We start from the raw sequence: 12,554 nt of genomic DNA, 5'->3' as shown, positions 1-12,554 counted from the left end.
GAAAGCATGCCTGACCCTGTCACGGGCAGAGCTCAGCACACACGGCCCACACAGGCCCCACCAACATGGTTTTTCATTTCAGACAACCTCGTCAGAGCTTTAGGCCTCACAGCATGGACTCGGTGAAGTGTGCCTGGGCACACACCACATGTGGATTTTGGTGTTTTCCCATCCTTTTTGGTATAAAAATAAACAACTCTATTACCAGGGGTTCGGACCAGCCTACAATGGTGTGTCAGATGCTGGACCATTCTGAGTGCCTGTAGGCACCATCCCTGGAAGACTCTGGTTATCTTCCACTTGAAGAATGTACCAAGGAAAAATTTCCTACCCTTCATCAGCAATCTTAAGTTTATCTTCATCTGAAGAATCATCACTTGATGATATTATGGCTTTGGATTTTATTTTTCCCTTCATCGAAGGAGGCAGACGTTCTGGCTTGGGCTAAAGAAAGAAGATCAAACGCAGCAGATTAGTCAAGACTCTCGTGTCAGAACAGCTTGTTCAGTTGGGTGTGCCCTATGAGGATACAATCAAACAGCAACAAATAAATTTCAAAAACAGAATCTGTGTTTGAAGAAACTGCAGGGAAAGAAGGTATTCTAGTGTATACAATCTTTTATGTAGTCACAAAAGACTGCATGTAGGGGACAAAAACCCCACAGTATTATAAACGTACCGCCTTCTTCTTCTCAGATCTTGGTGGACGACGCTTTTTCGGTTTGGGGCCATTTTCTGTGTCTTCATCATCAGATCCTTCTTCTCCCTTTGGAGGTCTTAAGTAGTGAACACCAACACAAAGTTTTGTCAAGATTCATTTATACATATAAAGTCTAAGACGACCTGCCATCAAAATGTTATTCCTTCTGAATATCTTTTACAGGTGCTGCCCTCACCCGTAACAGAAGTCATAACTTACTGTGCTCCACGTGGGTCAGGGGTCTGCAAAACCTATGTATTTAAGCAACGTCTGCTAATGCACTTGTGAGCCCTCTCACTAATCAAAAATAAGTCTGAACCTTGCATTTGGCAGAGTGACACAAGGATGTGAGAAAAGGCCCAGGTTTCAGACCTCAACAGCACCTCCTCTTTCTTCCTTCCCAACTACTCTTTGCAGGTATCCTATTAGCTTCAGTTCTACAGGTTTGTATTTGAATGAATTCATCAGGTTCTTTCCCAAGTATAGCCATCCTGTCGGGAAGAACAGGTCCAGGAAGGGTAGCCCACTGCAGGTTCCTGGACAGGGAAACACCATGGGGACGGGAACAGCTTATGGGCACTTCCAGGTGAAAGATGGGCAGGGCACCACTTATCTTAATGGTGGATGGCACTGGGAGGATTAAAAAGTCCTTCTTTCACATAATTCACTTTGCAAACACCCAGCAAATCCATGAAGTGGGTGTCACTGCTACCAGTACAGAGAGGAAACACCGTAGTGACTCACGGTAGAATCAAACATGGACCGGCAGTATGGACAGACCGGATTTTCTCACTCTAAATCGCACACCTCTTCCAATAAATATTACAGTTTTAAAGACACAAGAAACACAATTATTCTAACTCTCAGAAGGAAAGCTGTGGAGATACATGGTGATTCCATTGTGCAGGGGACTTTGTAGTGGGGTCTATCTTAAGATTAAAGTAGGATGAGGGATATCACAGGGCTTTACTGTCTGAAAGAGCAAGTGATTTTCAGGCATTTGCAAATTCTAAATATAAGCAAGGTTCAGAAAATGAAAGGTCTTCTGACATCTTTATAAGGCTATATATGACACATTGATACCTTCTCCTCTTCTTCTTCTTTCTCTCACCACCCTCCTCTTCTTCGCCCTCTTGCTCACTACCACTGCCCTTTCTTCTTTTCTTCTTTTTGGATATTGGCAGGTCTTCATCAGAGTCATCATTGACAAATTCATCAAACTCTCCTCCCTTCTTAGAACGCTGAAACCAAAATAAGACTACAGTCAGCTCTTTCCTGTCTGATGGAATGTGGCTGGAATTCTAAGGTGTAGAAAGAGGCCATATCCTCTCAGCCATGTGACAAATGGAGGATCTTATTATATACCAAGTCACATGGAAGAGGTGCTCGCCGAGGCCCATATTTTAAAGACTTTTAATTAGGATAAATGTCTCAAAAGTTAAAAATCATCAACTATAATACTTAGGTACCCACAAGGTAAAATGCACTGAGCTAACACTGAAACGATTTCTAAACACTAGATGCCATTTAAAGCATCCATCCTCAAAGACTGTCTTTAGCTAAGGACTAAGCACAGAGCAAATATCATCATTTCTGTCTTCATTTCTGAAAGTCAAAGACAGGGCCTGGGGCCCACAGTGTCAGCGGGAGGCGTCTCTTACCCGCCCACCACCTCCACCTCGTTTCTTTTCTTTTGTTGCTTCAGTCTCTCCAGTAAACATAAGAATGTTTTTGGTCTTCTCAACGTACTGGGCCCGCTGTTCTAAAAGTTTCTTTTGCTCTTCCTTCTCTTTGAGACGTTTCTCTTCCTATGAGAAAAAAGGGTAGGAAAAAACCCTCATCAAAGTGTTCTCATCACGAAACAGATCACGACCACTGTCAGGTCTTCTTTCTTTCACCACGCAAAGCATATGTGCACACATACCGCAATCCTTTCATTCTCACATATGTGAAAAGAAAATGAATACCTGTTCTTTAAGAAGTTTTTGCCTTAGCAGTTCTTTTTCTTGCTCTTGTTTGGCCCGTAACTCCCTCTCTTCTTCATCCTGTTTGCGTGCCCGAGCCACATGGTACTGAGCCTGGCTCAGTAAGTCAGAGCACTGCCTAGAACATTTCAGATTGCAGAGAAACATGAATGCAGCCAGTGTACTTTCTGTTCAGAAACTAAGAGCATCTGTTTTCCTTATTCACACTGAAAAGTCTGAAGCAGGATCATTAGCTGATATCTATGGGAAGTGTTAGTTGGCAAAATTAACTTCATTTCTCATACAACAGTACTGTCAACAATGTTGTTCCCAAATTAAAGATGTCTGCCCAAAGAAAGCTATATGGTTTTCAATATTATCTTCACATGTGACTCAAAAAGTCAATGATCGTATCTTGATTCTGGTGACACAGCTGATGTAATTTCCTAAACAATCTGAAAAGAACCCTGAAGGAACCCTTTGCAGAAAGCCTCGGTCCAGGCTGGATGTCTGAGTGAGAAGTGAGAAGACTGACCTCTGGGACACCAGGACCCCATGCACCACTGTGTCCCTCTCCCAGCCCCCATCACTACCGCTGCCTCACTCCAAGTCACCGTTCACAAACAGTAATTACCTGGCTTCTGTGGCAGCAAGAGCCAAATCAAATCTCATTTTATCTCCCACTTTACTCAAGTAACTGAAGTATCTAGAGAAAATGAAAAAATAAAATACTTAAAAAATTTTTAATGAAATGGGCCCTTTAGATTTGTTATCTGTTGTACAGAAATAGTCTGAGAAAGGCTTATATATTAACTGACTTACGTGCACATATTTAATACATGAAGGGCTAGCATCTCAATAGGAAAATTATATATGCAACTCACTTAAAAAAAGACTCTCATCAATATGCCAATCTGTTTAATAAAAAACAAGTTCATTAAGAAAAGCCAAGTTACATTTAGTTTTATCAGTAAATTAACAAATAACCAAAAACCAGTTCAAGCAATGAATACTTACTAAACACTAAATTTACTGAATATGTCAGCATGGAGGTTAGGAGGTTCAGGCCATAAAAACACTTACAATCTACCAAGTAAGGAATGTAACACTTAAACAAGATTTCAAATAAGGTTGGACAATGCCTGAAGAGACATCAGGTTTTAATTTAACTACACATAGAATTACTATAAAATTATATAAATTTTAAGCTGAATAAACCTATTCATTATTTAAGAGGGAAGGCCTTAATCTTAGCTCAATGAAAATTAGTATCACATAAAAAGATACACTGGCATAACAAATAACACCAACAAAAGTGGAATCTAAAAGTTTTGAGTTTGTAAAATGCTGGGTCATATGATTGTCAGGTTAGTGAAAAATCTAGGGCAAGCTTGCAAAACCAGCTAGCCACTTTTTAGAATGGGGATCCACAATCCAAATCTGGCAGGATCCTCGCTATGGTTTGGCGCCACCTGGTGGCAACTATCTGCTCATTTAAAAATCAAGGGAATGATTAAAATAGATTCCCTTTTGGGATTCCCTTTTTCTAATAGATTCCGGAGGCAAGTGATATTTGGCACCGTTTGAGACACATGAATCTAAAGAAAGAAAACACTTCAAAGGTTGTTTCTACAAAATCTTTACCTATGTGCAAGTTCCAGTTCTTTCACAGCATTAAGTACTTCCTTCAGATTACTCTTCTCATCTTTCAGGACAGAGGTAGCTAATCTTTGTAGGACCAAAGCCACATTAAACATAAGAACTGTATCACTGGGTGCCACATGTCTAGCCTATAAATAAAAAACAAGGCGAATACTGCATATGATCTAATGACATGAAAAGGATTTTAGTCAAATAGAGTGGCAAGTATGTGAACATAAGTATGTGCATAAATCAGAACAGAAGATATATGTAATAGAGCACAGAATTAAATGTGAAAAATAATGAATTCTTCTACCTTCAGCAAAGTCTGTTTGCATTCCTGCAGCTTGCCGCACTTGAAGAGGGCCCGGGCCAGATAGAGCACAACTTCAGTGTTCTGGTGCTTATAGAACTTTCTGAGGCAGTTTTCATACTACAATGAAGGACAAAGTTAAAAACACAGCAAAGATTAAATGATATTGTTATTTTGTAATAAAATTTCAAGTAATTTAAAAGTTATATGAAAAAGTATTTTATCCTCTGATTTCAAAGAATCAGAATGATTTTTAATATTCACCAGGATACATTTTCACAACAGAAAAATCTGATCAAAAGGAAAATTACTTACAATAGTCTTTCCATTTGAAATTTGGACCAACATAGAAAGGATAAGCATATTGGAAGGCTGTTTTCATCTTTAGGCAATACTATCTAGAATCAGCTATTGACAACTTACTGGAAGTCATATACCTAGCTCCTTTGGGTTATACTCTCTACCACTTCTTTTAAGGATTGGTGGAACCTCCTGGCAAAGGGCATGAGAAGCTTCATACTTTTGGCTATTGACTTTTTGGTAAAACCAGTAATATAGCAATACTCGTGTTAATTCTACCATGAACATGTCACTTTTTGACTATGGAACATATCTTGCATAGGAAAGATCTTTTTCATTAGACAGTTCCCCTCTGAATATCACTAGTAACTAATTTGCATTTTAAAAGGCCACATTATCACTGGGCAGCTCAGGAAGGCTCCCCTGTAAAAATACAACTCTGAGACTATCATATGGAACCTGGGTCCTTTAAGCCCTTGTGACTAGTGCCTTTCTTAATATTCTATAATACAGTAATAATACCTACCTTTCTTAGAAAAAAGTAACTCATCTACCTTCAATAAGAAACTTGCTTTTTCTGACCCTAATATTTCCCATAGAGGCCAAAAGTCTTTTAACTTTTTATAGTAGTATGACTCTTTCACTCCAAGTTTAAGCACTCAGCAAATATGAGGTAATTACTGGTGGGCCCAGGACCCATATCTCTGAACACCAAAGATAAGCCTTAACATTATATATTAATAAACATCTGAATAGACATAGTAAATAAGAGATAGCATATCACTCCATGACAGGGCTAGAATGGTTAAGAAAACATCTGCTCAACAATGAACAAGATACACAAATATCTTGAAAGATAAAGCATTACCATCTGAACAGCACTGATATATTGCTTCTGCTCCACATAGATGTGTGCTAGGTTCAACCACACATCACTGATATCTGCTGTTGCTTCTCTTACTTGGGCAAATACATCACGAGCCTCACGGAAATATCCTTTGTGGGCCAAAACAGCTCCTAAAGTTAGAAAAAGGTTCACAGTGAAGAATTTTCTAATTGTGGCCAGAAAAACAAAAGTCCTATTTGAAAACAACTGACTTCATTATATTTAAGGGAAAATACTGATCTACAAACATTCCTCCAAAAGCATTCATTTCACAAATTATGGATACCCAACGCTTATAATCACCTATTCCATTAGCAGCATACAGATTCTTTGCATCATTTCTGAGTACTTGCTTGTAGATGGCCAGAGCACGATCTTGATGACGCTTTTCCTATTAAAAAACCCCGAACATCATTTAAAAAGTTCAAACAAGAATAAAACAAGTATCAGTATTGTGTTAAAGAGACAAGAAGAAATTACCTTTTCTCGATCTCGAGTGGGCTGATGCAAAGTTTGGAGCCAGACATTGCCAAGGGCCAACATGGAGTAAGTGTCGCTCTGTGTAGACGGTTGTTTCAATATCCTCTCAAATTTCTTCTGGCCTGGACCCCATTCTTGCTTTGCCAAATGAAGATTACCAATCAAAGACCAAGCGTCTGGATGGTCCTGGAAACACACACACACACAGAAGCAAAATATATAATTTGGAATCAGAAACCAATCATCTTTCCACAATAGCTGATTACTGAAGAGCTTTACAAGCTACATTTATTTACAAGTGTTTTTCAAACTGAGAGTTGATATGGATTAATGAGTTGTAAAATCAATTTTGTGTGTAATTATCATCAAAAGTAATGCAATAGAGTGGGAAACAATAAAAATATCAGTGTCATTCACATGGCAGGAGCACACAATGGTTTGCAAAACCTTCATTTCAGTTGTTTATACACACACATGTGCATGTACTAAGCTGTGATGTGAAACCTACTTCTTTTATTTACTGTTGTTCAGTTACAGTTGTCCCCTTTTCCCCCATTGCTCTCCCCTGCCCCATACCCACCCACCCAGTCAACCCCCCCATTGAAACCTATTTCTTACTGTAATAATCAGAAAGTATGAATGCATTCTGTATTCTTTCATATCTTTAACAAGCAAATGAAAAAAAAAACAGGGAGATGCCAAGATATTAGAAATAGGATAGCCATTAAAAGGAAAAACTGATTTACTGAGAGGGACAAGATAAAATAATTATTTTTCTTTTTAAAAATATTTTCTTGTTTAGGCTATTACAGTTGTCCCAATTTTTCTCCCTTTGCCTCCCTCCACCCAGCGCCCCACCTCACCATAGGCAGTCCCCATACCATTGTCCATGGGTCCTTCATACATGTTCTTTGACTCACCCCTTCCCCTTCCCTTCTTTTCACCATTATCTCCCTCCCCTCTGGCTGCTGTCAGTCTGTTCCACGTTCCTATGCCACTGGTTCTATTCTACTTTGTCCATTAGATTCCTCTTACAAGTGAGATCATATGGTGTTTGTTTTTCAAACCTAAGAGTTAATATTACCAACCTGATTGATCTGAAGAGCTTCCTTAAACCAATCTGAAGCCTCATAAAAGTTTCCTTTATCTCTAGCCATGGCTCCTAGGCGCAGATAGCCTGAAAATATACATTTAAGAGTTTTTGTTTAAAATATTAGCTATAAAGGCCATAATTTTAAAGTCACACTTTTGACACAATTGTTTTTTGTTAATACATTCATACACTGAACAGAGAAAAGCCCCACAGGTGAAAAATATTAAGCATCAACATAAAAATTAATAATCTAACAAGTTAAGGGAACTCAGTCACCCAGTAAGACTCAAGTCTTACTGTTTGAAATCTCAGATGCGTGTCTTCCATTCCATTCCTGATGCTAACACCCTCTTCCCAGTCCTCATCTCAAGCTACATTTTTTAAAAGCTTAGGGCTATTCTGTTTCTAATTTCTCTCTGATACATAGCACTGTCAAGTTACTTTTTCTTAAAAATCTGCTTGTCATGTGGCAAAGTACATGGACTACTAAAGATTGTTTGTCAGAAAACCTGGGCTCTAACTATGGCTTTTTCACAAAAATAATAATAAAAAAATACCAAACAAATGTAAGTTATTTTCTCCAGAAAATGTCACTCCTCAAGAAACCAACCATGGCTTACTACTACCTATCAAATCAATTCAAGTTCAGTCTGGCATTTGACTAAACTCTTATTTATGATTGCATCTATTACATCATGTCAAGGGCCAAGTTTATCGCTCCCCATATTTGACCTGAGTCAATACACCAGTTTTAGATTCTTTTAAGGGAAGTACAGTAATTGTTTAATTAAACAATTTTTAATTAAAAACTTTCCAAACCGTACAATGTTTAGGTTGTAAAAATTCATGGTGGAACATTTTTAGTAACAATTATTTCAAGAAAAAAAACCACTGCTCTTTGTCATACTATAAATACTGCAAATATATATATATATATATATATATGATATGAAAGCAGGACCATCATAAAGGTAAATAAATCCATCACCAAGGAGTTGTTAAACGTCTAACAAAGGTAGCTCACCCACTTGAGGTAGCTATACCTATGAAGTATGGTCTAATTAATTTTTAGTTGTTTTAGTTTCTAGCATAAATTTAAGTAAAGCTGCATCTTTTTTTTTTGGACCACAAATTTGACTTAAAGAAAAGGGGACATGATAACCTTCAAAACTTTTTACTATTGGTTCTAAGAAAGATTTTTTTAGGCTATATTTTTGTTGCTGTTGTGAGAATTTTAGTACATTAAGAAAGTTTTAAATTCTTACAGTCAACATAGTTAGGGTGTTCTCGTAAGATGTTTTTATAAAGTTTTTCTGCTTCATGGAATTCACACATTGCCTCATACAGCCTGGCTAAATTGTATGACGTTGTAACAGAAATGGCATTATAATAATGTTCATCATGCTCAGCCTCTGCCTTTGCCCGATCCAATGATGCCAAAAAATATTTCTGTAAGAAAAGAAAATTATTTTGTTCAAGGACTTAGCTGACACATCTAAAAACATGTGCATTCAACTTAATAGCACAATAGATGGGAATTTATATTTTCCTACCTTTGCCTCTCCTAGATTTCCAAGTCTAAAATGGAGGGCACCCACATTATTCAGAATCTCTGGGGGGACATCAGCCTGTACTTTTTCCTGAAGGATCCGTGTTGCTGTTCCATAGGCTGAAAGGGCACCCTGGAGTTTCAAGGTGGACAGAATAAGGTATAAGTGAAAGTGAGAGAGACACACAGGGCACCAACCAGGCTTACAAAAAAACATATTGGGCAGGAGATGAAAAACATTGCTGAAATACCTGGATATCAGTCTGTTCTAAGATTTGTGCCAATTCGATCCAAGCTTCAACATCATCAGGATACTGTTCTGTGACCTTCTTCAAATGGCCCTGGGGAAAAAGAGCTCATTAAGCTAAAGCATTCCAACCACGAGCTGTCAGAGTAGAAAGTGGTGGCTACTCCACCCTGTTTAATAAGTCAACTGTTATTTCAACTGAAGCTAGCTGGGCTAAGCGAACCACTTTCATCATATTTCCACTAGCAATAACAAGAAATAAGGAATGAGAGTCTAGGTAGGAATAGCTAACAGAAAGATTTTTTTAAAAGTACCTTGGCAATATCTCGTTTTTCTTGATCTTCTGAGGCAGCATAGAGAGAGCCAAGAATTTTCATAGTTTCATAATTATTAGGATAAGCTTTCAAAACTTTCTCAAAGCACTGAGATGCATTTTCTTTGTCACCTCGATAAATGTACATTTGTCCCAAACCAAAAAATGGCAGCACAAAAGAGGATGAGGCAAACTGTGTGGCTTGATAGTAGTACTGGAAAGCTTGGTCATAATCTTCCTGAACAAATGAAAATCAAAGAAGACCAACAATACATACAAAGATGTTCAAAGACTTGAAAGCTATAAAACAAAAGGATTAGACATTTAGAGAAGGCTGACAATGATCTTACCTGAACATGGAATGACCTAGCCAGCTGGTAGCAACTCTCGGCTTGCATGGCCTCCACCTCTGTGTTATGGAATGCGTGCAGGGCCAGGTGCTGGACTTTACTATAATCCTGAACAAGGAGGGTCAGAACTCAGTTGAATGGACTCAGACAACTCCAACAGTCTCAACTCCAAGGCTTCTTTCAAAATGTTAACTGAATTAACAATAACAGCTCCATATCCAGAATTACTAATCATTTTTCTCATTTCCCTTGCTGATAAATTTGGGGCAGACAGGAACTAACATTTACCCAGCATTTAACGTTTGCCCATTATATCTATTCCTTTGTTAAATCCCTACAACGATCCTTTGCAGTGATCAGCCCTGTTTTTGGGATAAGGAGGCCTAACAGAAGCTCAGTCCCTTATTAACAGGAATGGGAGCAGTTAGAAATTATTGAGAACTACTAAATGCCAAGCCTACACTGGGTATGATACTTACATGAGTTCCAAGTATATCCAAAACCCTGCAATGATTGTCGTTATTACCCTTTTATTGATGGGGAAGTGGAGGCTTAAAGAGATAAAGTGTGCTGTCTCAAGTGGAAGTTAGAATCTGAATTCAGATGTTTCTGACTCTGAGGAAATGTTGTATCACAGGAGAATAGCCACTGCCTGAGTTGGATTTGAATTCAGTTCTATTTGAATGCACAGTCATGATCTTCCTGAGAGAGCCAACTTTCATTTGGATTATCCGACTAATCTCTTTAGAGTCCCAGAGTCAGAGTTTCTGATTCAGGGATAGGAAAACAACCTTCTGCTTTTAATAGAAATGTATTTTGTCCATTCAACTAGAAATCTGGTCTAAGTACAGCTTTTGTTTGATCAATGGCCAGTGCTGACTTTTTTAAACATTAGTAATGATAATGATTGTAGTCTTTAACGGTATCTGAGTGCTTCCCATTAGATAAGTACTTAATGTGCATATTACATTAATTCTAACTACCATCCCTCAAATGCTACAAAGTATTATTACTGCTTTACAAATGAGAAAATTAAAGTTTAAGGAAGCTAATTTATTCCTCCAAAGCCACATAACTATATAATGGTAATGCCTGAATTTGAACCAAGTGATTCAAATGCCACACTTTAATTATGTTATATAGTCTTTTAACTAAATTTATACATTTATTGTTCAACTGAAATGAGGGTATGGGGTAAATGTTTGTCTTGCTATGGAATCTACTATAATTTTCCTATTTTTATTAATCCATGACTCATGACACACTTTTAGAGAATAAAATAGTTCCATTTGAACTATTAAAGACAAGATTCTATTTTAAATCCTCATTCATATCTTTTTTTGCACAACTGATACTTCTCTTTCTTAGCCTGCCCCCACCCCCCAATTTTTGTCCGTAATCCACTTTGTATTCTGGCTGTTTCTCTTTCCAGTCAAAAGATCAGGCTCAAGTCTCAGCTCTTCCTGGAAGTCTGTGTTAACTACTCCAGGAGTCATAGTAGCTCTCATCTCCAAACCCACTTTACCATTTAATTATTGACATGTCTGGGATGTTAATTAATAATACCTTTTCTTCCCAGCTGAATTATCCTTCTGTATGGGAGGCAATGTAGTGTGATGGGCAGAGAAGTAAAACATGACATCTCAACTTTGCTATCTGCTACCTGAGTAAATTTTGGCAAGTGATACTATTTTACTTTGCAGAGCTTCTATTTTCTTATCTATAGAAAGGAAAATAGAAATAGCCTGCCTACCTCCTAGGGCTGCTAAAATGACAAACTGAGAAAACATATGTTAATATGCTCTGTAAACCTTCAAGAAATACATTCAATGCAAGATGACCTCACATCACCTTGCACAGTGCTGATCACAGATCAAGGATCCAGTAACACTTGGACTGGCTTAATTTACCTATTTTACTTAGGAAATCTATGAGGTTATGTATATACTGACTGTGTTAAACACAAGCAATTTTTTTAAGTCCTCATCTGAGAATATGGTTTAATTGATTTTTTGCTTTAAGAGAAAGGGAGAGGGAGGTGGGAGAGAGGGAGAGGGGAGAGAGGGAGAGGGGGAGGGGGGAGGGGGGGAGAGAGAGAGAGAGAGAGAGAGAGAGAGAGAGAGAGAGAGAAACATCAACCAGTTGCCTCCTGTACATGCCCTGACAAGGGACTGAACCCACAACTTTTTGGTGTACGGGAAGATGTTCCAACCAACTGGGTTACCGGGCCAGGGTCAAATACAAGCAATTCTTTATCTTCAGCAGTGGAGGGTGACTAGCAATGAAGATGAAAAACTGAATAATTCTCTTTTGGTTCAAGGAAGCTGCCCTAACAGCTGAGAGCACTGATTATTAGATATGCACTCAAATATTTAGAATCTATCCTTTGTTTTTCCGAGTAAAAACCAAAGTAATATGTAATTGTTTTATATTAAACAGTATACTTCATTTGTTTATAAGATACATTTCCATCTTCTCCCTAAACAGTTGCCTTTTAGTACCATTACAATGATGGCATAAAGCTTAATTAATAATTCATTATGAAAGCAGAGTATGCTTCCATAGCCAGAGGAAGTAAAGCATCATGGTTAATAGCTGTGTGACCTTAGGTTATTAATTGTCTCAATTATTCATCCATTAAATGAGGATAATGCTACCCCACACTTCACAGCATTGTTGTGAATATGACATAAATTAATGGAATGCACTTTTAACAAT

The 12,554-nt window shown here is 37.9% G+C and overlaps 1 protein-coding gene across 1 annotated transcript in view; it reads right to left on the bottom strand.

The window, feature by feature from the left end:
• The window catches only part of CTR9 (CTR9 homolog, Paf1/RNA polymerase II complex component), a 32,802-nt gene that overhangs the window by 3,297 nt on the left and 16,951 nt on the right, over positions 1–12,554 (bottom strand). Inside the window, exons 8-24 of the mRNA XM_028514550.2 lie at positions 9,837–9,944; positions 9,488–9,724; positions 9,178–9,267; positions 8,931–9,059; positions 8,643–8,826; positions 7,373–7,461; positions 6,285–6,470; positions 6,108–6,195; positions 5,787–5,935; positions 4,622–4,738; positions 4,309–4,454; positions 3,299–3,370; positions 2,668–2,803; positions 2,362–2,508; positions 1,784–1,941; positions 680–776; positions 332–444 (exon numbers count right to left, since the gene is read on the bottom strand). Of these exons, the coding sequence (XP_028370351.1) occupies positions 332–444; positions 680–776; positions 1,784–1,941; positions 2,362–2,508; positions 2,668–2,803; positions 3,299–3,370; positions 4,309–4,454; positions 4,622–4,738; positions 5,787–5,935; positions 6,108–6,195; positions 6,285–6,470; positions 7,373–7,461; positions 8,643–8,826; positions 8,931–9,059; positions 9,178–9,267; positions 9,488–9,724; positions 9,837–9,944 (2,246 nt within the window). The remainder of the gene's footprint in view (positions 1–331; positions 445–679; positions 777–1,783; positions 1,942–2,361; positions 2,509–2,667; positions 2,804–3,298; positions 3,371–4,308; positions 4,455–4,621; positions 4,739–5,786; positions 5,936–6,107; positions 6,196–6,284; positions 6,471–7,372; positions 7,462–8,642; positions 8,827–8,930; positions 9,060–9,177; positions 9,268–9,487; positions 9,725–9,836; positions 9,945–12,554) is intronic.

This window comes from Phyllostomus discolor, chromosome 6, assembly GCF_004126475.2.
Source record: "Phyllostomus discolor isolate MPI-MPIP mPhyDis1 chromosome 6, mPhyDis1.pri.v3, whole genome shotgun sequence".
NCBI classification, from domain to species: domain Eukaryota; kingdom Metazoa; phylum Chordata; class Mammalia; order Chiroptera; family Phyllostomidae; genus Phyllostomus; species Phyllostomus discolor.
The sequence above is the reverse complement of the archived record's forward strand: the minus strand, read 5'-3'. Positions and strand labels throughout refer to the sequence as shown.